We start from the raw sequence: 23,303 nt of genomic DNA, 5'->3' as shown, positions 1-23,303 counted from the left end.
AGGGCGTTGGGGACGGCGGTGGCCGGGGCGAGGGGCGTTCTTGCAGGTGACGAAGCATCTGCACCCTGGGCCAGGGCGAGAACTTCCTGTGTGCGCCTGCTGACATCACTTAGGACCGGGGAGCTCAAGTACAGGCGCTGCGCCCCCAGGGCGGCTCCGTCCCTATCGGAGGTCCCCTCTCCCTCCCCCACCCGCCGGTCCAGCCGTCCACGCACGCCATCTCGGCTGTCACGAGGCTCAGGCGCCCGCCCTGCCCGCCCACGGCCCTCACCCCACACAGCCAGTGGCAAGCCCATCACTGGGCTGTGTCCGGGCACAGGCGGGCTGCCCTCCCGGGGCGGGGCGGTCAGGAGCGGAGGCAGCCCCTCGGCTGGGCCATTCTGGTCCCCTCAGCCTCCTCTCAGCCCGGAGGGGACAGCCCGCCCTGGGGGCAGCAACGGGGGCAGCTCTGTGGACAGGGGGCCAGGCCCTGGCTGCAGGGGGGCAGGCCGGTATGGCGGCCAGGGCCAACGCCTCCTCACCCTCGGGGCTGGATGCACGGTGGGGGGGCCCCACGCGGCGCAACTCCACGCGGCCCCCGTGACCCTGTGGAGCAGAGGGCCCCGTCCGCCCAAGCTCACGCCTGCCCGCCCGCCGGCCTCTACCCGAGGCCCCGGGGTTCTCCCACCCACAGAACCCCAACCAAGGCCGCCACAGAACAGCAGACACACAATCACGTTCTTGTTAAAATCACTCTGTTCCAGCCCAGCAGAGCAGGTTGGGGGCAGAGCCGGGCCGCGGGAACCGGAACCCAGTAAGGGGCGGCGGGGGCTCCGGCTCCACCTGGCTCCCGTGGCTTCTGGAGCAGGGCCCATAAGGGGTCGTCTATGTGGGGGCCAGGTCACCGGAAAGGGGGTGCGAGCTAAGAGAAGATGGGGAGGCAGCCAGCGGACGCCCCGCGGGCGGGCGGGCACTGTGCCACACAGGGGCGGCATCGGCTGCGAAGAGCAGGCAGGAGGGCGGGCAGCGGGCGGGCGGCGCCGAGGGTCCGCGGGCTGGCGGGGCGTGTGGGATCTGGCCCGACGCCCCCGGCGGCTCCGGACGCCCGCCTCCCTGGCTGGGTAAGGCACCGAGTCTAGGCTTCCTGGCGCCCGGCCACAGCCCGGGCCGGGGCCCTCCTCTCTCCGCAGCCGTCCAGGGCCCGCTGCTGCGGAACAGCCGTCGTGCGAGCTCTGTCACTTGGCTTTGGGCTTGGGCCTGAGGCCTGTGGGGGGACAGGAAGGGACAGTTAGGAGCGGCCCTGCTGGGGGCAGTGCCAGGGAGCCCGCGTCTGGGTCCCCAGGCCCTCACTGTCCGGGGCTGGGCCGTGTGCCCGGGTCCGCTCTGACCCAGGCCCTTTCCCGGGCAGCAAGGCCCCCCGGCGGACGGTGCTGGCGCCTGCCCACCCGTCTCACTGGAGGCGGGGGAGGGGGTCCCTCATCTCTCCTGCATCTCAGCCCCAGGCTGCACCCTGCCTCTGCTCATGGGCCCCGCTGTCACCTCCTCTCTCTGCGGCTCTAACAGCTGCCTCCGCACTGGCCGTCCTGCCAGACCCTTCCTGCCCAGTCTTTCTCCAGCTGGAGCCTGAGGGCGCCGGGGCCCATCCAGCGCCCTTGACCCCCGCTCCCCCCGCGGCTGCGCCCCAAGGCCGCCCCGGTGCTGGGTGCTGTCCCTGGGGGGCGGGCAGCCTCTGGTCTGAGATCTGCCGCTCAGGAGACAGGGCCAGAGCGGCAGAAAGAGACGGTGAGAACTCGCCGACTGAGCATGTCTGCACGGGCCCCACAGGGCGGGGCCGGGAGGCAGCGGGCGCAGGGGCGGGGAGCGCCCTGGGGCCAGGGAGCGTCACCGTGGATGCACCGTGGACGCCCCGGACGGGTCAGGCGAAGTGTGGGAGGAGCGCAGAGCAGGGGCCGGTGTCTGCAGGCCGAGCGGGTGTCGGCGGCACCGCCCACAGGCTGTGTCCCGGCCAGCGAAACGCCCCTGGGCTGGCTGCAGGGCCGCTGCCCACGCCCGCCCCAGGCGGGACATGTGTCACGAGCGCCGAAACCCTGCCCTCTGAGAGGGCGTCTTCTAGAATCTCAGTGTCAGCACGACAGAGGCTGCTGATCGAATCGACCACTGCGAAAGTGACCAGGACACCGGGCTGCAGGGTTGGCCGCCCAGCTGCCGGGGACAGCGGCCTCGGGCTTTGGGGAAACCTCCGGGGCCAGCGGCGGGCGGCACAGAGGTCCCTGACGTCGCTCCGTGAAGGTGGGGGACAGGGCACCACACACAAACAATTCTGCTACGTGTGGCAAGTTCTCGTTGTTCCAAAGTCAAGGGCAAGTGGTGTTCATTTCCCTCTCCTTGCAACTTGCCTGTCAGGCTGAAGTTTTTCCAAATAAAAAGCTGGGTGACAAGGAAGAGGCACCCCACCCCACCCCCACCCCGCCCTGGGCCCAGGGCGGGGTGGGGGCTGGGGGGGCGCCCCGAACCCTCGAGCCCGCAGGCGGGGCCCGCGGTGCCAGCAGGGGCACAGACCCGCACTGGCACACTGGCCCTTCACCAACGGCCAGTGCCACAGCCACAGGCCACAAGGGCCGGCCCCTCCTGCCGCCAAAGCCGGCACAGCGAGCGCCGCTGTGGGAGGGGCTCAGGCGTGGCCCAGGGCGGAGCTCAAAGGGGCCAGACCCACCCCGCCGCCAGGAAAGCGCGGCCGAGAGCACAGGCTGCCGGGAGAGGGGCGCTCACCCTTCCCCGGGGCCTGCCAGGCCTCCCCTGGGCCCTGCGCCCCTGGCCTGGCCACAGCACAGGCTCTGGTGCTGAGGCTGGGCCCCGGGCCCACCTGGGCGTGGCCGGAGGTGCGTGGGGAGCAGATGACCCCATTCTCCCGATCGGGCCGGGGGCAGGGGTTCCCGGCACAGGGAGCCCCCGATTCAACACAGGCTGGGTCGCGGGAGGGACCCAGCCTGTGTGCGCGCTGGCGTCCATCCGTGAGCCTCTCCAGCCACATCAAAGACCCCGCCTGTCCTGCCCCCAGGCGGGGGTCCCGGGAGGCTCTTGCAGACCCCACTCGGGGGTGTGGCCTGCTCGTCCCTGGCGGCGCCTGTCCCTGGGACCGCCCCTGTGCCCATCCCCCCGCGAATATGAGTGGCCAGCACCAGGGCCAGAGGACGCCTGGGGTGCGCCCGGCAGACAGACCCAGAGTAAAGGTGGCATCTGGGGGCCCCAGGGCACGGGGTCTGAAAGCCCCCGATTAGGGACAGGGCCACCTCGGCCTGTCCTGCCAGGCCCAGGGGCCAACTACTCCTCCCCAGGCCCTGGCACCTTGGTCCCTCAGGGCACCCAGGCCAGCAGGCAGCCCCGAGGTCGCGCCTGCCACAGCGGAGGCGACACCAGCTAAGCACGGCTCCTGCCCTCCCAGAGCGGGGGCCGGGAGGGGGGCGGGGAGGGACGAGGGCGGACGGTGGGGCCAGGTGGGCCCCACCCCAAGCGGCACGGGAGGGCTGCGGGGCGCCGGGTTAGTGTCCGGGGGGGCCGGGGGGCCGCCGCCACCGCCACCGCGGTTAGTGCAGAGCGCCAGGCCGCGGACCTACCTTACTGGATCACACAGAACCTTTTTGTTTTACTATCGTCAGAGTCGGGGGCGACCTCTGCTTTCAAATAAAAGAAACGTGCTCAACGACTCACAGCCCCCAGGTGCCCTGGACACCGAGCGGGCTGCGTGGATGCAGACCAAGGCGCAGCGCGCCCAGGCCCGTGGCAGGGCATCCTCCCGAGTGGACGGTGGGGGCCGGAGCGGTGGGTCACGGCGGTGGCCCCCAGCCCTGCCCCTCCGCTCCCACGGGGCTGGCAGCACCCAGGGAATCGCCACCCGCTCCCGGGGGGTGGGGCACTGCTGGCTGCAGGGGGGGCCCAGGGCCCCGGTCAGCACGACGGGCTTGGCCCCGCGGCCCGGCCCCGAGCGCGCTCTGCCCCGCTCACCCAGGTCCTGCCTGGGGGGTGAGTGGCGGGAGGGGCCCTGCGTTACCTTCCTGGACCCGGGACGAGCGCGTCTTCCTCCGCCTGCCCGCTCCCTTTGAGGCCCGGCCCTGGGCCCGGGGGAGGGTGCCGGACCCCGAGGAGTCGGTCACCGAATCCTCGGAGAAGGACCTGTCCAGGGACGTGTCCAGTGCGGAATCTGGGGCCGTGTCCTCCTTGTCCCCGTCCCCGTCGGGGCCTGCGGCGGGAAGGCCGGCTCCGCGGCCCTGGGCAGCCATGTCCCCTGGCTCGTCTCCTGTGCTGTCAGCTTCGGCCCGGCTGACGTCCCGGGGGGCTGCGGGGGCCTCAGCGTCCTGGCTCGGACCCAGGGCCCCAGGAGGCTTCTCCATGGAAAACTGGAGGGGCTTCAGGGCCTGAGCGTCCTCCGTGGACAGGAAGTCACAGGCATCGACGTACCAGGAAGATCGCCTCTCCTGGGGCCCTGGGCCAACCTCCTCCGGCCGGTCCCCCAGGGGCTGTGGGCCGGGGACGGTGGCATCCGCGAGGTCCCAGTCCTGGGGCTCCCTGGCTGCTGCCACGTCCAGACCAGGTCCGGAGGCAGGGCAGCTGGTGCCTCGCACGGGGCCTCCTGCGGGGTCCGCGGAGGCCACTGTGGACAGAGCGCGTGTGGGTGGGGGTAGGGCGCCTGGAGCCTTTCTGTTGCACCTGCTCAAGATATGCCCGAGCAGGGACCCCCCTCGGCTGCCACCCGGACACCCCCCGCCCCGAAGCCTCCCCCGGCGGCCTCCACGCCTGGGCCCCCCAGGCAGGCCCTGCCTCACCGCCCCGGGAATCGGAGCCCCGGGGCCCCTGTCAGGGGGCCCTCTGGCCCCCCCTCACCTCCACCCCAGGGGCCAGACGGTGTCTGTGACCGGCCGAGGCGCGGCAGCACTCTCGGGGCAAGCGGCCGCTCTAGCCCCGCTCGTGGCTGTCCCGTCTCGGGGCAGCAGGGGACGGTCCCTGGAGATCAGCAAGGGCTCCCCGGAGGAAAGGGGGGCGCTGGGCCGGAAAGATGGCTGGGGGAGGGGGCTGGGCAAAGAGCCGTGACGGGGCGGGCGGTGGCCTCACCAGGCGCCTTGTCCCTCCGGGGCTCCGCGGCGGCCGCCCGGCCGCCCCCCTCCGCGTCCCCTCGGCCGCGGGCCGTCTTCCGCAGCCGGAAGCCCTTCCTGATGTCGGCCAGCAGGGCGTCGATGACACACGGCTCCTCCTGCTTCCTGTCTCCCTTCCTGACTGGGAAGCCCCAGGACCCTCAGGGATGGGGTTCACGGGGTCCCCCGAGCCCACCCAGTGGCCTGGAGAGAGGACCCACAGCAGGGGGCAGCCCTGCCGGACTGGGGAGGGTGGGCCGTGGCGGCAGCTCAGGCGGAACCCCCGGCACCCCCGTCCCCCACCCCGGGCCTCACCAGGCTTCCCATCCTCGCCCCGCGGCCTCCGAGCCTCCTCCTCCGCCAGCTGCCGCTTCCGCCTCTCGGCCTTGGCTGCCTGCTCCTGCCGGTCCTTGTTCTCCTGCGGGTGGACGGGCAGCCGGTGACCCCAGCCCTTGGGCGCCCGCCCCACCTGCCCAGCCCTGCACCCAGCCCACCTTCAGGGCGCGGGTGAAGAGGTCCCGGAAGGCCCTCATGGTGCTGAACGTGTCCTCCAGGGACAGCTGCTGGGCGTCCTCGCACAGGTAGTGGGCCAGCTCCAGCCTCTTCTGCTCCACAGCCTGGAACACCTCCTCCAGCGCCCGGCAGGCCTCGATGCTGGCCTGGGGGCAGGGCACGGTCGGGTCACTGCCCCGGGGGCCAGAGCGGCACCCCCGGGGGCTGCCACGGGGAGACAGCCCAGGCCGTGGGAGGGGGTCGGCCGCCGCACGGGTCTGTGGGCAGTGGCCCCCGTGCAGGCCCCGGGCTCTGGGTGCCGTGGCCCGAGGACCAGGGAGGCCCGCGCCCGCCCCTCCACCCCAGGCTCGCCGGCCACCCGGAGACCGCGCACTCGCCTGCAGGCGCTCAGTGTACTGCTCCTGCACCTCCGGGGCCGAGGCTGCCACCTTGCGCTCCACGTCCAGCAGCCGCTTCAGGCTGCCGCTGACCTCCGCGTGGATGAGCTCGAGGTTGATCCTGCAAGGCCGGGCGCGGTCAGCGACAGCTGGGGTCCTGCCTTGCTGGACGGGGGACCGCGGGGGCCATCACCCTGCGCACGCGCACGGATGAGGCCAGAAGCCCGCGGGGCCCTGGGCCAGCTGCAGGGGCAGGAGGCACCTACCCTGCCGCCCGGGAGGGCTGCTCCAGGTCCTGGGGCAGCTGCAGGAGATCTGGGTGGCTCTTCTCCACCTCCTGCAACGGCACGTGCCCGGGGAGCCTGCTGGGTACCCCCCTCCGCCCCCTTGGCCTGGGCGGAAGCTGGAGGCAGGGGCAGGGGAGGCGGGGGCTTGCATGGGGGCTCCCGCGGGGGCCGGGGCGGAGTTGGGTGTGGGCAGGCCCTCGCGGGGCCTGGGGACACAGGGCAGAGGCACCAGGCGCCCCTGCCCGCCGGCCGCACCTCCAGCACGTGGTGCAGCAGGGTCACACGGCTCTGCTGGGACTTGGTCTCCGTGAGCTTCAGCAGCGTGCCGATCTTGAAGCCGTCAGCATTCCCTGTGTGGCTGCCCTGGGAGGGACAAGGGACGGGAGTGAGTCTCCTGGCTTTGGGGGGCGGGGGGGCGTGGCGGGGGCGGTGCAGCCACTCACGTAGTTGAGGAAGTTCCCGATTCTCAGGATCAGCTGGCAGAAGACCGGCAGCCGGCGGCTGGAGAGCAGGCCTGCGGGAGGGCTGGCTCAGGGCGGGGCGGGCAGGCGGGCCGGGCGGGCGGGCGGCCCATGGCTTCCCTGTGGGTCCCCAGCTCGCCGTCCCCTGGGGCTTCAGGAGGGGCTGCCGCCCGGCCCGTGGCAGGGTGGGCGCGGACGTCCCCTGCTGTGTCCCCCCCGGCACAAGGAGCGGCCCCTTGGCGGCCCAGACCATCCACGCTCCAGCCACGGCTCCTCGCTCAGGGAGGGCAGTGCACATGCATGTACACACCTCTGGTGTGCCTGCGTGCGTGCACCTGCATGCACACGCCTGAGCATGCACCTGCGGGGACCTGCATGTACTGGCACACACGTGTGTGCGGTGTCTGCCTCAGAGCCGGCGGGGGCCCGGGAGGCGACGGAGGCCGGCGCCCCGGGTGTTCTCGGGGACGGTCCCGAGGCGGGCGGGCGCCCCCACCCCCGTGCGGCCCCCCGGGCCCCACTCACCCTCGCAGGCGGCCAGTGCCAGCTGGGCCTTGGGCCGGGCCATGTCCAGCACGACGGCCGTGTGCTCGCACTGCAGCATGCACTCGACCCGCAGCTGGTAGCTGGGGCGGCAGAGCAGGCTGTCAGGGCCGGCCCGCGAGGCGGCCGAGGCCCCAGGGCGCGTGGGCACGGAGCCCGGCCTGCTCCACACCACACCCGCGGGCTGGCCCCAGAGGCACCGTCGGCAGGATGGGTGGGGGCTGCGAAGGGGCCCCCGCCCCGCCACTGGCTTTGCCCAGGAGACCCAGTCGCTGCTCCAGGGGGGATCCTCCCTCTCAGGACGGCGGGGTCCCGGGCTGGGGTCTCTCAGGGAAGCGACAGGGCCCTGTCCACCGTCCCCTCCCACGCTGCTGACCCACGGGGCGGGGGGGTGTGAGTGGGGCGGGCATGGAGCTGGGCCAATCCGCATGCCCCGCCCCGCTGCCGTGCTGGGCCCCGCCCTCACCACCCCGCCCCTCGTGCTGGGCCCCGCCCCCCCGTGCTGGGCCCCGCCCCCGGCCGCCGGGAGCTCACCAGGGGACACCCAGCAGGAGCAGGTAGAACTGGTCGGCGCTGGCCAGCTTGGCTCGGTCCTCCGTGAATGAACGCAGGTTTTCGATCTGCGGAAAGGAGGCCCGCCGGTGGGACCCCCACCTCCAGTGAGAGCCGCTCCCCGCCCCCAGCCCGGCTGTCAGCTCCTGTCCCAACCTCGTGCTTCTCGGGCAGGAGCTTGAGGAGCTGCTTGAGCACCTCCACGTCGAACCTGCTGGTGTCCCCCGCACGGATCATCGCGGTGACCTCCTCGTTGGAGCTGCAGGGGGTGTGAGGGCAGGCAGGGGTGGGGTGGGGGGCTGGGCTGAAGAGCTTGCACCCCATAGGCCAGAGCACCCTCGGCCTCCCCTGGGGGACCGCCCAGGGCGCAGGCGGGTGGCTCGGCAGCACCCAGCGGGAGACACCTGCAGGGAGACCGGGAGCCTGGGGAGCAGGGCCAGCCTCACGCCGGCCCGGCGATCGCCCGTCCGTGGCCATGGGGCGTCCCAGCTGCTCTCCGGGTCTGCCTCCCTGGCAGTGGGCGCGCGGGGCATCGCCCGGCCCCCCCAGGGACGGTCTGGCCCAAGACGGGATGTGCGCTTCCCAGGGAGGCCTGCAGAGGGCGCTTCCAAGCCCAAGAGGAACAGCAGGGGAGGCTGGGCCGTGAGACTCACCACTTGAACTGCTTCAGAAAGATGTTGAGGTTCAGGCTCTTCTTGGAGTCCAGAAACGTGATCTGGAAAACACTCCGCCCGTCAGCGGGTCCCTGGAGGGCCGCACGGGGGAGGGGGGCGGCCCCGGAGCCCAGGCCCAGGCCCCACCTCCTTGGGCTCCTTGCGGGCTGGGGCCGCTGCCGGCTCCCTGGGCTTGGCCGCCGGGAAGGAGAAGAGCCGCTCGATGCTGGAGAAGTCGGGCTCCACCACCTCGGCCTCCGGGCTGCTCAGCGAGGCCCACATGGAGCTGTGCTCTGTGGGGCGGGCGTGTCAGGCATGCTAGCCCGGCCACGCGCCCCCCAGGCTGCCGCCCGCCTGGCCCCCAGGGTGGCGAGCACGCAGAGGTCTGGGCATCGGACACACACCGGCCTCTGGGGTGTATGGGAGGAAAGGGTCCTCACAGGGGACCTTTGACCCGTGTATGTCCCTCGCCTCTGACCCCACAGGGGCGCAGTCCAGGGCAGGGGCAGACTCTGCCCGGCCCGGGGGGCCAAGTACAGGGCACATGCTGGGGTGGCAGCTGCCACTCTCCCCTGCAGGGCCCGGCCGGCCCCCAGAGCGGGGATGGGGATCCTCACCTTGGGCCACATGGGACGGCAGTTTCTGCCAGTTCAGCTTCTTCATGCGCAGCGTGGGGGGGGCCACCAGCCGGTGGCTGGGGACCCAGGCGGAGCCCAGGCCGTGGTCCACTTGGGCCACAATGATCTCCTCACCACCCAGTGCAGGAGGGCTCGAGGAGCTTGGCAGGGATGTGGGTGAGCACCCCGGGCCTGGGGGCGGCGGAGGAGCCGGGGGCAGAGTCCCACCAGGGCCAGGCAATGGGGGCGGTGGAGGGAGCACAGGGAACGAGGTCCCCGGGCCTGGCAGGGGGGGCGGGGGCGGGGGCATCGAGGCCCCCGGGCCTGGCAGGGGGGGCGGGGGCGGGGGGGCGGAGGCCCCTGGGCCTGGCAGGGGGGGAGGGGGCGGGGGCGGGGGGACGGAGGCCCCTGGGCCTGGCAGGGGGGGAGGGGGCGGGGGCGGGGGGATGGAGGCCCCTGGGCCTGGCAGGGGGGGCGGGGGTGGGGGCGGGGGCATCGAGGCCCCTGGGCCTGGCAGTGGGGGGGGGGGCGGGGGTGCAGCCGCGGAGCCAGGGAGGGCAGGTGCTGGCTGCTCCAGGGCAGTCGGCTGTGGAGGGGTCTCACTGCTGGGACTCCGGTCACTGACGGCAGGTGCGGTGGTGGGGGTGGCCACCGGCCCTTGGCCCTCCGCACCCACCTCCGGGGCGCCTGTGTTTTGGGGGGCACCGCCACCCTGACTCTGGCCTAGGTTGGCCTGGACGCCTTTGTGGGCCTTGTCCGGGGCGCTTGGGTGGGGCCGCCCCTTCATGGACAGGAGCCGCTGGACCACCTCCTCCAGGGTGCACTCCTGGGCTGCGGGGGGCGGCGGGGATCAGGGCCGAGGCCACGGGGGCGGGCAGGCAGGGGCAGAGAGGCACCCCCATCCCCCCACGGTCGAGGCCCCAGGGCGGCCGCCGGGCGTGCAGGGCCCTCACCGCCACTGGCCAGGAGCACGGCCCGGTGCACCAGGCTCTCCAGGGCCTCCCAGAGCAGCTGGCTGGAGCGGAGGCCGGGCTCGAGGTGCAGGAGGCCCTGCAGCATGGACAGCAGCTGCGCGGACACCGGGGAGCGGCTGACCTAGGCGGGGCGGGGCGCGGTCAGCGGCCACTCCCTCCGGGGCGCCGACGGCCACCAACCTGTCAGCCAGAGGTGCCCCCCGCAGCCCCCGGGGCCCTGCGGCCGACCGCTCGCTGGGCTGGGGGCCGCCCTGGGCGCTGCGGGGTGTTCCGCGGCACCCCGTCCGCATACGACACCCAAAAGCCTTCCTGGAGGCCCCAGGGACACCCGCCCTGGTCCGAGAGCCCCAGGTTTCAGCGAAGGGCGGCAGTCCCAGCGCTGGACTGGAGCGCAGCCCCCCGGCCTCCCGCTGGTTCTGAAGTCCCCTCCGTGCGCCCGAGGCTGGCCAGCCTGCCGGGCCCAGCACGGCCCCGCCCCTCGGGCGGCCCTGGCGCCTCCCCTCCGCAGCCCTGACCGCTGGCCGCTCCTGGCACGGGCTCCAGACCAGGCCCACCTTGTGGAAGAGGGAGGCGAAGACCTCCTGGTGGCTGTTCATGTCGACGCCGCAGGCTTGCCGCAGCTCCTCCTCGTCCTCCGCCCGCGCCTCCTCGAAGGCCTCCAGCTGGATCAGCAGGTCTGCGTCCTCCAGGTCCCTGCGGCAGGAGGGCAGGGCGGCTGAGCCGCAGCTCCCACCAGCCTCCCCCTACCCTGGACAGACGCACGGACTCCCCTGCACAGGGCCTGCGGCCGGCTCGAGGCCACCGTGGCCAAGGGGCAGCTGAGGTTCGGGAGCAGAGGCTCACAGGGTGGGGGGTGGGAAGGGGCACCCAGCCCACACCCGAGGGGCACGGGGGTCACCCTGGAGGGGCGGGGCGTCATTTGGTCTGGGACCTGCCAGTCATCTCAGCCTGGCCAAAGAGCCGCACCCGCAGCTGCAGGGCGGGCCCTCTCAGCCCCCAAAAGACTTTTGTGGGAGGCCCGTTCAGCACCAGGTGCACCAGCCTCGCCTCTTCCTCCTGAGGACCCTCCTCCCCAGGCCGACGCCCCAGAGAGTGGTCCTGATGAGGCCTCGAGGGGCCCTCAGCTCTGTGGGCTCCCACATGCCCGCTTACAGCTGAAGTTCAGATCCACGTGAGCGTTTTCGCGGGAGGGCGTCCCGTGCGATATTTGGGACACGCCTGCGCCCCCACCACGTCGTCGGCCTGCGACCCGGGGTACCCGCGCCCTGTGCCGTGCCTGGCAGCCTCGATGTGAGGGCCGGCGGCCGAGCCCCCGCCCCCGTGGGGGGTCCTGCAGAGCAGCCTTCCCAGGAGGGCGGGGCGGGCCTCCAGCTGGGACCCAAGGCGGGCGGCCAGGTCCCAGGAGCAGCGGGTGGGGACTCACCGGAGCCGAGTCAGGACATCCAGCAGCTGCAGCCCTGGGGGGGGGGGGGAGACGGAGTCGGCGGGGCCTCCAGTCCCGGCGCCTTCTGACGTCTTCCCCAGGCTCACTCCCAACACCCAGCCCATGGAGACAGAGGATCTGCCCTTCCCGCGGGACACCAGGGACGCGTCGCTCAGAGGGGCACGTCTCGCTGGATGGACCATGGTGCCCGTCTAACGCTTGCTGTCACAACTGGAGGTGCTGAGTCGGGGGGCAGGACCCTGCCTTGCACCGAGCGCCTCCAGGACTAACGTCCGGGTCCCAAAAGCCCGTCCACGGAAGGACGCGGGCGGGGGCGGGAGGCTTCCAGGGCTGGGGCAGGGGCTTCCTCGGGGCGCAGGGGGCGGTCGGGGGCGCGGCGCAGGCCCGACTGACCGACGAACTCGCTGCGCAGCTGCGTGCGGGCGCGCAGGTCCTCGGGGCCCAGGATGATGGCGTTGACCACGCTGAGCAGGGTGACGACGTAGGGCACATTGTCGCTGTGGGCCAGCTCCGTCATGAGGAGGCTGAAGCGGTACTGCTGGCCGCACACTGTCTGCGGGGGCAGCAGGGCTCAGCGCGCCCCGGAGGCCCCGCCCCGGCCCCGCCCCCTCCGCGCTGCTCACCTTGTAATGGTCGAGGGCGTCCAGGGCCAAGGCGTGGCCTTCAGGCGAGTAGATGCACAGGGCGGCCAGCAGCTCGAACACCTGCTTCTTGACCATCACATTGGACGTGTCCAGAGCTGCCGGGGGCCGGGGGGCGGCTCAGCGGGCCCAGGAGTCCGGGCCGGGCCTCCAGCTCAGCCCTTCCCCACCTGTGCCTGCCTCCGCCCAGAACTCCACGCTCACACCAGGGCTCCCGGGTTGCAGCTGCCTCCCGGACCACAGGCGCTGACCTCGCAACCAGGGCTGACCCTGAGGTCCGAGAGGCCCCGCCAGCACAAACCCCTGGGCCGAGCCCGGGACGTCTCCCAACGCAGCACCAATCACTGCCCGCCTCCCCCCCTCTCGAGCCGGGGACGTGTCGGGGGGATCCCTGGACCAGCCCTGCTGAGAGCGAGTCACGAGGACTCTACGGTCAGGCCCGGACTGGGTCAGATGGCAACGGGGTGACTGCCAGCTCACTGGCCGCGCCAGGAGCCCCAAGCATGGGGGCCGCAGGCACGGCTGGGGCGCAGCACCCCCCGGCCTGCGGGGCAAGGGACCCCCGTGGCCTCCACCCACCCAGGGCCCTCAGGCGTCTCCCCGAGGGCTGAGGGCAGACCCTGGGGCTGCCTGGGGAGGCCTTCTTGAGGAGGTGACAGAGAGCAGAACGTGAAGGGCGAGAAGAGCTCCGCATGCACGCAACGCGGAGTGGCCACAGCTCGAGAAGCCCCAGGTGGCAGGAGCAGGGGGCAGCAGGGTCTGGAGGCCTGAGACCAGGAGCAGGCGGAGCCTGGACCAGCAAAGGGCTGGGCGGACTGGGGCAAAGTCACCAGACAGAGGCGACAGTGAGGTACGGCTGGTGGAGGGACCAGGACTCCAAGGCGACTGGGGGTTCGCAGACTCAGGGCAAATAGGAAACCAGTGCCTCCTCCAGGAAGCCCTCCCTGCCTGCCCGGCTGGGCTGCCGCCTCCTGTGCAGCCGGAGCGCCCACCACCTCCTGCGGCGGCCAAGAGCCTTGAGCCACGTGGCTCGGGCCGGCCAGCCCATGGCCCCCCACGTCAGGCGCCGCGTGCGCTCACCCCGGGAGAGCTGGCGCACGTAGGCCTGGTTGCTGAGGATGTACTCCATGCCCTGCTGCGAGTTCATCACAGCGCGCACGCAGCTGACGCAGGTGAGCTGCAGCAGGGCGTCGGCGATGCGGGCCACGCCGCGGCCCGACAGGCGGGCCAGCGCCTCGAGCAGCAGGTCCAGGCCGCTCTGCTCCAGGAACTGCACCATCCAGCCGCCGTCGCTGCTCTCCAGCCGCTTGCGCAGGCCGGAGTAGTTGACCACCGAGGGCATCTGCAGCAGCCGGATGCAGAGCTCGGGGTCCGCGTTCTCCAGGTTGGCCTCTGTGGGGTCCGAGTCCTGCGGCCCCAGCTTCTCTTTCAGCGCAACCCACTTGCGCTGCGCACCCTCCTTCACCGACATCTTGCCGAGCTGCGGGGCCAGAGGGAGGCGGGGTCAGCCGGGCACAGTTGGGGCAGGGCCCTCCCGGGATCCCCGCCTGCCGAATGGGTTCACAGCGCCTCCCAGGACGCCCCGAAGCACAGAGCTGGGTCCCTGCGCCCATCCCTCGCTGCATCACCATAGCGACCGAGGACGCAGCGGCACCGCCCTACGCCTGCTGTCTGCCTCACAACCCCAGAAGCCACACTTGAGCAACACCCTTGACCCGGGGGAGACAAAGCAACAGAAACGCTGTGTCTGGGACACACCCACCTCAGCCGCAGGGCACTCCCCCGGCCCAGAGGATGGTCGCAAGGGCACGGCGGGCGGGTGGGGTGATCCCGGACCCCGGGCACGTCCAGGCTGCCCGCAGCGCACGGGTGCGGCGTGGGGGCGGGGGCTGACCCGAGCGTCAAGTCCAACGCCCACCCAATTCAGGGCAAGGCCAGGGCTCCGCGGGGAAGCGGCCCTGCCAGGCCCGGCTTCCGTGGCCTCGGAGGACCCCCTGGGTGCAGGCGGAGAACCGGGTGCCCCCAGGCCCTCGGCGCGTGGAGGTCGACCTCGGTTCTGCTGCAGCAGGCGCGACCCCTCAGGACGTACCCCCAACACGTGCCTCTGTGTCATCGCCACACCCCCAAAGCCCCTCTCTTTGGGGCTCTGCGCGGTGACGCTGTCCCCAGCCACAGCCCCTGGGGACTGGCCCCGAGGGTCAAGGGTGGCTCAGGCTGTCCTGGCACGGCCAGCGCTTATATTTAGCATCTGAGAAGGGCGGTGTGGAGCTGCGGGGAGGGGACCCGAGGGACAAGGCACAGCAGTGACGCCCCTCGCCCCTCGCCGCACGCCCAGGGCCTGGCCTCGGCACGGCCCACCCGACCCTCCGTGTCCCACCCCCCCAGGGCAGGCTGCGCCCACCCTGCTCTACAGGAGAGGAAGTGGAGGCAGCACCCAGGGACGCCTCGTCCTGTGCCCACGGCCCAGAGTTGGAAATGGCAGAGCTGGTGAGACTGGGCCCTGGGGACGGGGAGACTCCAGGGGCCACCTGAGGTCGCACGGGAGGCAGAGGTGGGGGCGGGGAGGGGGCCCAGGAGCCGGGCCCCTCCTGGAGGCCCCAGCGCCCTGCCTCAGGGAGGGTCTCGGTGACCCTGCAGCCCCTCACCCCCGGGGCCTGCGGGACACAGAGAACAGCTTGAGGACACTGGCATTTCAGCCGTCCCTCCTGTCTGCTGTGGGTCCACGCCAGGTGGCCAGCCCCTCGTCCCCCCGCCTGGCCAACCGCCCTCCTGAGCCCCCTGGGGTCCTCCTGGGAGGCAGCCTGGCGAAGGGACAAGAGGCTCCGCTGACCCGCGTGTGCAACCCACAACACATCGCTGCCCTGCCCGAGCCTCAGCTTCCTCACCTGGCCTCTGACGTGAGTCTGCTGGGGGCATCCCGACAGGCAGTGTGTGGGGGTGCCCCCTGCAGGCAGCATGGGGGAGGCGGCAGTCGGGCACTCACCACCCCTCCCGTGGGGCCGGAGCCTCGGTCCGCACTGGGCCCGGCCAGCGGAGACCCCCGAGCGCCCTCCGCGCGTGGCCCCGGGCTCACCCGCCCCCCCGGGCCCGCCCGCTCGGCCCTGCACCGTCCACTCACCCAGATGCGCAAGACCTTCCGGCTGCCCCTGCCCCCCCACTCCAGGCCCGGCCCCTGGCCGCTCCTCCTGCTCTCCTGGCTGCTCATTGCCGCCACCGGCCGAGCTCCCGGCCGCCGCCGGTCTCTCCCGGGCAGCCCGCGCTCCCAGCACCGGGACGAGCCCAGCGACCGGCCTCGCACACACTGCGGCCCCCCCGGGTGTTGCTGCCGAGGGAGGGGCCTGGCGCCTCCCCTCCCCTCCCTGCCCCCGTTGGCCGGAGTCCCTGTCTGTCCGGCTCAGGCTGAGTGGACCGAGCGAGAACGCTCCCAGGCCAGGCCTCCGGTGTCCCAAGCGTCCTGCCGGGCCGAGAGCCCCGGGGGACCCCGGATGCGGGAAAGTCCCGCCTCAGGGACAGCCTGCCCTGCCAGCCCTGCCCTGTGCCCTGTCCCCGGGGCCATCGGCTCAGTTCCCAGAAAGACCCTGTTTACGGGGCCCTTTGGTCTGTGGGGTGGAGGTGAGCAATGCCATCCGTCCACGAGGGTCCCATGCTGGCCAGGCCCCGCCAGGCACCGCGTGCACAGCGCCCCGCTGGCCTGGTCCCCTGGGGACGGGTCGTCCCGCAGGCTCAGCGGGGGCCGCTTTCCTGCCACCCCGAGGCCCAGCAGTCAGGCCTGGGGCCAAGCCGGCCTCCCTAGAAGGGTTCCCGCTGGTTTCCGGGATGACACTGGGAACAGAAAGGACGGAGGCCCGCCCACGCGCACAGATAGGACTCTGGCCCCAGCCTGCCCAGGAAGCCGGTCCTTCCTCCGCAGGAACCACCCGGGCGGCCCCGGGGGAAACGACCGGCCGGATCAGTCACTGCTGGCGTCCCTTCGTCCCCACTTCCAGCCGAGGACCCGCCAGGGAAAGCCAAACAGGCGCCCCAAGCCCGGGACACCCCACTTCCTGGGGCCACCCAGCCTCCCCACCCCTTTCACGGTGCCTCTTTTCTGTGCAGCTTAAACTACGAACATATGTAACATCACGTGTGTATACACTGCATGCACGTTATGTGTGTGTACACATTATATGTACACGGTGTTATATGTACACGGCGACAACATATACACACGTCATAAAATTGCAAAGCTCCCCTCGCTCTCCAGAGGGGCCCAGGCCCCGGCACAGGCCGGGCTGGGGGTCGGCTCCGGGCTGCAGAGCCCCAACCGCAGCCTCCGCCGTGTGCAGGTCCCGCCTCTGGCCTCGCGAGGGGGCTGCTGGCGGCAGTGGCGGGCGCCTGGCGGGGGGTGGGGGGGTGAGGGCAGCGCCCTGGGCCTCCTGGCCGTGCGCCCCAGGAAGGGATCGCGTGCACCTCAGAGGCGGCAACGGCGTCCTCTGCGGAGTCACGGCCGGAGGCTGGAGCGCGCGCCCAGGACCCTCTCGGCCGCGGCAGCGCAGTCTGGGCCGCCTGGCCTCCACCCTCCGGCGCGGCCCGCGGCTGTGGCCGGCTCCCAGCTAGGCCTGGTGCCAGGCCGGGTGGACGCGGGGACCTTCCCAGGCTCAGCCTCGCCAGGGCGGCGTGTGGGCAGCCTGCCCTGATGGGGCTCTCCCAGCAGGCGGGCCCCACGCACTCGAATGCAACATGCGACCTGTGACCTGTGACCTGCGTCCTCTGTCCTCTGCTCCCCAGCCGAGGGGCGGGGCCTGCCCAGGAATTTGCATTCGTGGGGCTGAGCTCCCAGGGTTAGGCTTCAGCACCGAGTCCACCTGCTGGGCGGGGCACTGCCCACCAGCATGGAGGCAACGAGGGGCAGGGCCTCTGCCAACGAGCAGGAGAGGTTCTGGCACTGGTGGGCCGCTCGCCTCCTCCCAGCGGCGTGGGGTTTCCCCGGGGACGGGCTGCACCTGCCTCTTCGGACCGGGACCCCTGGAGGAAGGGTGTCCCTTGGAGGTGCCGGGGCCCCCTGGCCTGGCTGTCCGAGTGAGTGCGCTGAGTGCCTGCAAATGAGACTGGGTCGACGGCCCACAGGCTTCTGGCCGCCTCCCGGACACCCACCTGCCTCCCTGCCCGAGCCTGGACGGGCTGGCACAGCGATGCTGGCCCCTGGCCCGGGCAGCTGCGCGGACTCGCAGGAAGCTGCGTGAGGGTGCGTGGCTGGGGCAGGGTCAAAGCCGGCCCCCCCAGACTGCAGAGACCCCAGGCCCTGCCGTGCAGATGGAGAGACCACGCCCCAGGTTGGCCGCGGGCGTGGAGCTGCGTCTCGGGCGCTGCTGCCAGGAGGCCCGCAGGCCCACCCGGCCTTGCGCAGAGGAGCGGGGCGGGGAGCCCAGACTCGGGGCCAGGGCTCGGCACCCTTGGGGCTGGGCTGCTGCCTGTGCTGGCAGAGGGGCTCAGGGACGCAGGGGTGGGGGCCCGGGCAGGCGGCCCCCACCTGTGGGGGGCGGCTCCCTGGGGCGGAGGTGGCTTCGGGGCGGCCCGCCCAGCTTTGGCTCCGGGACCGGGTGCTTCTGGGCCCCGAGCCAGCAGCTCCCTCCCGGGTGCAGAGAGGGAGCCTGTCTTCCCCGGTGGGTGGGCGGGGAAGGTGGCAGGAGCGGGGTTCCGGGAGGGGAGGCAGGGGCTGCCATGCTGTATTTTTAGCTCCTCCAAGAACCCAAATTTTTCCACTGCCTGGCAAGCCTTGGATGGTGCTCCTGGCAGCTCCCCCGCCCCCGGGGCAGCCCCAGCCCCTCGGCCAAGGCCGCGCTGCCGTGACCCCAATTCTCTCCCTCGCTCGACCTCGGCTCCTTCTGAGCCTCCGGCACCTGCCTCTTCTCCCCACCGGGCCACGAGCCCTCGAGGGGCCTCCCGGCCTGAGTGGGTCACCTGCGTGGGCTCCCCCCGGGGCACAGTGCCCAACTAAAACAGCTGAGAAGCAGGGCATCAAGCTGGGCCACCACGCTGTGCGGGATCCTGGTCACACAAGACGTGACATGTCGTCCCGGACACACGCCCAAAAACTAACAGAGGCGGCACCAGGGCGATACGGCCGGTGCCATAATTAGGGAGAGAGAGAGAGAGACAGGGAGCGAAGCGGGCTGACGGCGTCTCCCAGAGTGGCCGCCCCAGCTCACGTCCCCGGGAGCCGAGGGCAGGGCCGGCCCCTGGGCCTCCACGGTGCCGGGGCAGAGCAATGGCAGGGGCCCCGGGGGGGACAGGGGCCGGGGCCTGGGCCGGCGGGCCGAGAGCTGGTGGTCGGCACCGGTCAGGGGGCCAGGCCGGGGCAGGTCAGAGTACTGTCAGGCACACCGTGGCCGCCCCCGCCTGGGCTGGGGCCCGAAGCCGGTGGAAGGCACGGAGGGGACAGGCTGAGGCCTCAGGCAAACAGGAAACGCCGCCTGGACGGGGTGGGCAGTGCTGCCTGGTGCGGGGGTCCTGCCAGTGCAGCCCTAAGCTGGACGCTGCGTGTGAGGAAATGGGGGGCCACGGCCCGGGGGGCCCATCCCCAGCGGCGGGCCCAGCGCCGCTCGGGGGACAGGAAGGGTGGAGGCGCCCGCGCCAGGAAGCCTGGCTTTCATTTCCACCTGTGCCAAGCGCTGGCGGGGATCCGCTGTCCTGGCTTCTCGGGGCGCCCACGGGACTCGGCCTCCTAGGCTGCGCAAAGAGCAGGGCCGACGACCAGCCCCCGGGGGCCGCCGCCTGCGCCACCCCCAGGCCGAATCAGTTCCGACACTGGACACGGGAGGGGGCCACGTGCGCAGACCCGAGGTCAAGGCGCGCGGGCCGGGGCCCCGGGGGCCCCGCCGTGGGCGGCGGCGGACCCCGCCCGGGGCCTCCTTCCACCTGCCGGGCTGCAGGAGGCCAGCCACCTGGGCTCCCTCGCTCAACACCCGACGCTGCTCGGAAATGCCGCTTGCCAGGGGGGCCTGTGCACACCCCCCCCCTCCCCGCTCCCTGGGCCCTCAGGAAGGGCCTGTCCCAGCCAGGGAGCACCCGGCGCCCAGGGAGAAGGGACGCGCCGCAGGGAGGCTGGTGTGCGCACACGTCTAGGCAAGGGCGCGGGCAGGGGACAGCTCAGGTTTTGGGTGAGACCAGGCTCCTCAGGCCCTGGCTCCGCCCTCAGAGGGGGATGAGCGTGTGAATGCGGACCCCCCACCCCCAGCCTCGCTGCTGTGTCCTTGCGGGGCTGGGCTGGGCGCCGGGAGCGCGGCCCAACCAGACGCACCGGGTCTTCAGCATTCCTGGCGGCACCGCACCGGCCCCCGGGGCTGGGCGCTGTCCAGGCCCTCTGTTCTCATCTGTGGAATGGGCGCGTGCTCTCCCCACCGCCGCTCGGGGGCCTGGTCCTGGCCGTCCTCCCGCTGCCTGGCCACCGCCTGCGGCAGCTGCCGCTCCTTGGTCCCCGACGCCGCGGCCGGGCCCCGCGTCCCCGCGGGGGCAGCGGCAGCCTGGCAGGGCGCCCCCAGGGCTCCCTTCTCAGGCCTTGGGCGCCGTGCACGTGGGGAGAGGGCCCCCCCGCCACCGCCAGGAGCAGCTGCCTGCCTCCCTGCGCTGTGTGCGGGCGGCAGTGCCGAGCTGTGCCTGGAGCAGAGCTGGGGCAGGGACGTGGGTGGTGGGGGAGGCAGGCAGCACACGGGGACACAGCCCAGGGGATCGGGGACCCAGCACGGGTGGGAAGACAGAGGTCCTCTCACACACCTGGCCAGGGTGCACCCAGAGACCAGGCTCCGGGCCTCTGTGTTTTGGGAGGCACTGGCTGGGCACAGCGAGGGGCCAGGGCTCTGCCCATCGCGGCCGAGGGCAGGCTCAGGGGCCATGCAGGGAGGGTGCCACCGCCAGGGCCGTGTGTGGCTGGAGCTGGACGCCTGGCCCTCCGGGGCCTGACCTCCGGGCCCCAGGTTAGCCCCCACACCAGGCTTCGATGTGAGGCCTCGGGGCAGCAGCGGGAAAATCAGAAGCAGGGTCCGCCCCCACCTCCCCGGGCGGGTTGTCCAGGCGGCCTCCCGGCAACGGCCTTGGTCGGCCGGGCCTCCAGGGGCGCTGCCCGCCATGCTCTGCTCTCCCGTGGGCTCGGCCCACGCCCGGCCCACTGTCCCCAGCCCTCCTGCCGCGCGGGCCCCTGGGCGCTGTCGTGGTGGCGAGGGGCCGGGACGCCCGCTCTCACCCTGGCCCTGGGGAGTGCCCCTGGGCGCCCCGTGTGGCGCATGCCACCCCCCGGCCCGGTGCACACAGTCGGGGCTGTGTAACCATCCAGCCGCCCAGGCCTTCGACTGCCCGTCTGTGAAACCCGGTGACGATCGACCCTGAGCCTGGCCAGGGAACCCCGAGGGGGGCCGCGGGGGCAGGCGGGGCCGGCTGACCCGCTCGCTCCTCCGCTCCCTCCCTCGTTCAGCGGGGACCCTGCCCACGGAGCCAGGTGGGAGACGGGCCCTGTGGGGAGGGTGTGCACCCGGCAGAGGGGCCCGGGCAGCCCCGGAGCCATCACAGCCGGGGAAGCGCTGGCGGAAGGTGGGCCCCCGCCCGGCCGGGGCAGCGGCTCTGCGGTCTCTCCGGCGCTCGGCTGGCGGGGCCGGCCAGCTGCTCTCGCTCCCCCGGTAGCGGGGGGGCTCGCCATCTCAGGCACCCGCTCTCTCCCAGCGGCCGAAACCGGCCCGTTCGCCTCGGACACCCGGGGTCCCCAGGTGCCTGGCCGCACCTCCTGGCCCCGGCCTGTGCCCCCAGACGCTCTCCACCCCTGTCCTGAAACAGGCGGACGCGCCCCCCAACCTGCTGCATCCCGGGTGCGACGCCGGCACCTGTCCGACACCTGCCACGTGCGGGAGCGCGGGGCGGGCAGGGCCCGGCTGCAGAGTCGGCCTCCCCCCTCAGACTGGGGGGCTGTCTCCCCGATCCTCCTCCTGCACCACCCGAAGCCAGGGGCTTGCGTTCGCCTCCGAGAACGTCCCCAGTCCCCACCCTGACCCGGGCCCCTGTCCCGCGGAGGCTGCACTGCGCCCTCACCCTCGGCGGCCCCTGCCCCCCGCGGCCTTCCCGCACCCCTAATTCTTCCGACCTGGTCACGAGCGCCCCTGACGACGGGGAGGGCCGTCTGTTTCCGGCAGGAGCTCCCAGGTCCCGGCGCGCGAGGTGGCGGCCGTGGCTCCCACAGCCTGTCAGCGCCTCCGGCAAGGGGGGCCGGTCTGCTCGGAGGGAGTGGGGGCGGCAGCCCGGGGGGGGGTCGCAGAAGGCAGTCCCTTGCCGCCTCGGCCCCCGGTCCACCCGCCCGCGCGGCCCCTGTCCTGTCCGCGGCGGGCGTCCCGGTGGGGGGGCCCTGCTGCACCCACTGCTGGCCTGGTGGGGGTGGGGCAGGAGGCGGCCTCAGACTACACCTGAACACAGCGGGGGTGCCGTGCCCACTGCCCAAAGGGCGGGGCCCTGCCTGGCTCCGCGGGGCCGCTGGGGGCGTGGGCTCGGAGCCCCTGCTGCCTCCGCGGCAGGGTGACAGGGAAGGAGTCCACGCCTGAGCCCCTGTCCCCACCCTTCAGAGTGCAGGTGAGGATACTGAGGCCCTGGCAAGTGCCTGGACAGGTCCACCGTGGGGGAGGGGCGGGGGCGGGCTGCAAGGAACGGTCCCAGCCCCGGTGTGGGGGAGCCCAACCCCTGGGGGTGTCCCCGGTCTTGGTGGGCTAGGGCCACCGCTGTCTTGGCCACTCTGAGCCCTGGTGGGTTGGGAGGGGGCGCCAACGCTCTGGTCACAAGAGAGCTGGTCACCACGGAGCTTAGGGCCTTGGGTCGCACAGCCTCAGGGGCCAGGCAGACACCCTGCCCGTGCTCCCGGGAGCAGCTGCGGGCTGGTGGAGGCCCACCTGGTCGCCCTGGCGTCACTGCTCAGGAAGGGAGTCCAGGACTGGGACTTGGGGAGGGCTAGCCAGCCACCCTGCCCAGCAGCCCCACCCGGGAGGAGCTGAGAACAGCGCCCGGCCGGCTCCCCTAAGGCGTCCGAGAGGGTGCCCGGGCCCCCGGCGCATCCAGCCGCTCAGGCGAGACCCCAGGCCCGCGCGCCTCGCGGGGCCTGAAGGCGGCAGACCCGAAGTTGACGTTGATTCCCCAATTGGGGTTGATTCACGGTGAGGATGTGGCAGCCGCCAGGCGGGGAAATCGCATTGCCAGCCGGGCTCCCGGCCGACCCTCGCTGGACCCCTCACCGCCCACAGGCGGCGCTCATTCGGGCGACGAGTCCGCGTCGGGGTGGCAGCCCCGGGCGGGCGCCCCGGAGCCCCCGCGCCCCCGTAGCCGGGGTCCCGCCGCCTGGCGCCGCGCGGCTGCTTTCCGCCCCCCGGGGCGCAGGCATCGCGGGCCCTGTCCCGCTCCCCCGCGCCACGCGTCTCCCCTCGCCCAAGCTCAGTTTCCCCGCGGCCCTCGGAGGGCCCAGAGGCGCTTACTCACCGGGCGGGGGCGGCCGCCGGGGGTGCGGGCTGTGGGGTGCGGCCGGGGCTCGGTCGGAGCGGGCCCGGGGCTGCGGACTGGCAGACGGCCCACTGCGGGGTCCCAAAGACTCCGGAGCGGGCTCCTCCGCGGGCGCGGCGCAGGAGGAAGCGAAGGCGCCGCCCCGCCCCACCCGCTGGGGGCCACGTGCGACGGGAGCGTGGGCCGGGGCGGGGCCAGGGCGGGGCCGGGGAGGGGTCGCCGAGAAGGCTCCGCCCCCTCAGTCGGCGCGTGAGGGTTCTTTTAGGGGATCTCCCGCGTGTATAAATATCCCGACGGCTTCGGGCCGAAGTCCGCCCCTTGCAGCTGCGCGCGGGGCTCCTCCGGGGGTGGGACACGCCTGGAGGCGCTGCGCCCGCCTCGGGCCTCGTTGTGCGCCTCTCCGGGTCTCTGCTGCGCTTTGTCGTCACACCTTCTCCTGGCCCACCCCCTGCGGCGGCGAGCCTCCCTCTGTCCCGATGGGGGACCCCTGCTCAGCCCAGTGGACCCCGCGTGCCCACCGCTGAGGTTTCCTCAGGCCCCTAGGATGAGAGGATCCGCATCGGCCAGGCCGACCCGCGCCGCCTCCTCGCAGCAGCCCTGCCTGCCTGCCATGGTGGGGTTGCCGAGGTCTGTGGG

At 72.9% G+C, this 23,303-nt stretch overlaps 1 protein-coding gene across 1 annotated transcript; it reads right to left on the bottom strand.

The window, feature by feature from the left end:
- Window positions 1-1,010: 1,010 nt before the first annotated feature.
- On the bottom strand, window positions 1,011-22,744 carry INF2 (inverted formin 2). The gene is made up of 22 exons (XM_054567687.1): window positions 22,647-22,744; window positions 13,248-13,647; window positions 12,150-12,265; window positions 11,920-12,079; window positions 11,506-11,539; window positions 10,637-10,775; window positions 10,062-10,203; window positions 9,109-9,939; window positions 8,639-8,784; window positions 8,492-8,553; window positions 7,995-8,097; window positions 7,821-7,906; window positions 7,269-7,369; window positions 6,726-6,796; window positions 6,538-6,645; window positions 6,262-6,332; window positions 5,996-6,116; window positions 5,600-5,764; window positions 5,421-5,523; window positions 5,086-5,247; window positions 4,028-4,627; window positions 1,011-1,243 (listed from the first exon to the last, which is right to left on the bottom strand). Exons 2-22 carry the CDS (start codon window positions 13,636-13,638, stop codon window positions 1,215-1,217), a joined length of 3,741 nt encoding a protein of 1,246 aa, XP_054423662.1. The 5' UTR covers window positions 13,639-13,647; window positions 22,647-22,744; the 3' UTR covers window positions 1,011-1,214.
- Between the last annotated feature and the right edge of the window lie 559 nt (window positions 22,745-23,303).

The sequence above is a fragment of the Pteronotus mesoamericanus genome, unplaced genomic scaffold (genome assembly GCF_021234165.1).
Source record: "Pteronotus mesoamericanus isolate MK-2021 breed Mesoamerican mustached bat unplaced genomic scaffold, CSHL_Meso_final contig_192, whole genome shotgun sequence".
Taxonomy (NCBI): domain Eukaryota; kingdom Metazoa; phylum Chordata; class Mammalia; order Chiroptera; family Mormoopidae; genus Pteronotus; species Pteronotus mesoamericanus.
Note: the sequence above shows the minus strand (reverse complement) of the source record. Positions and strands in the feature narration are given on the sequence as shown.

Coding starts and splice junctions, on each gene's coding strand:
- INF2 (XM_054567687.1), bottom strand. CDS start 13,638: ATGTCGGTGAAGGAGGGTGCGCAGCGCAAGTGGGTTGCGCTGAAAGAG. Junction 12,266..13,247: donor CGTGCGCCAGCTCTCCCGGG/GTGAGCGCACGC, acceptor GGCCCCCGGCAG/CTCTGGACACGTCCAATGTG. Junction 4,628..5,085: donor CCGGAGGGACAAGGCGCCTG/GTGAGGCCACCG, acceptor CTCTGTCCACAG/TGGCCTCCGCGGACCCCGCA.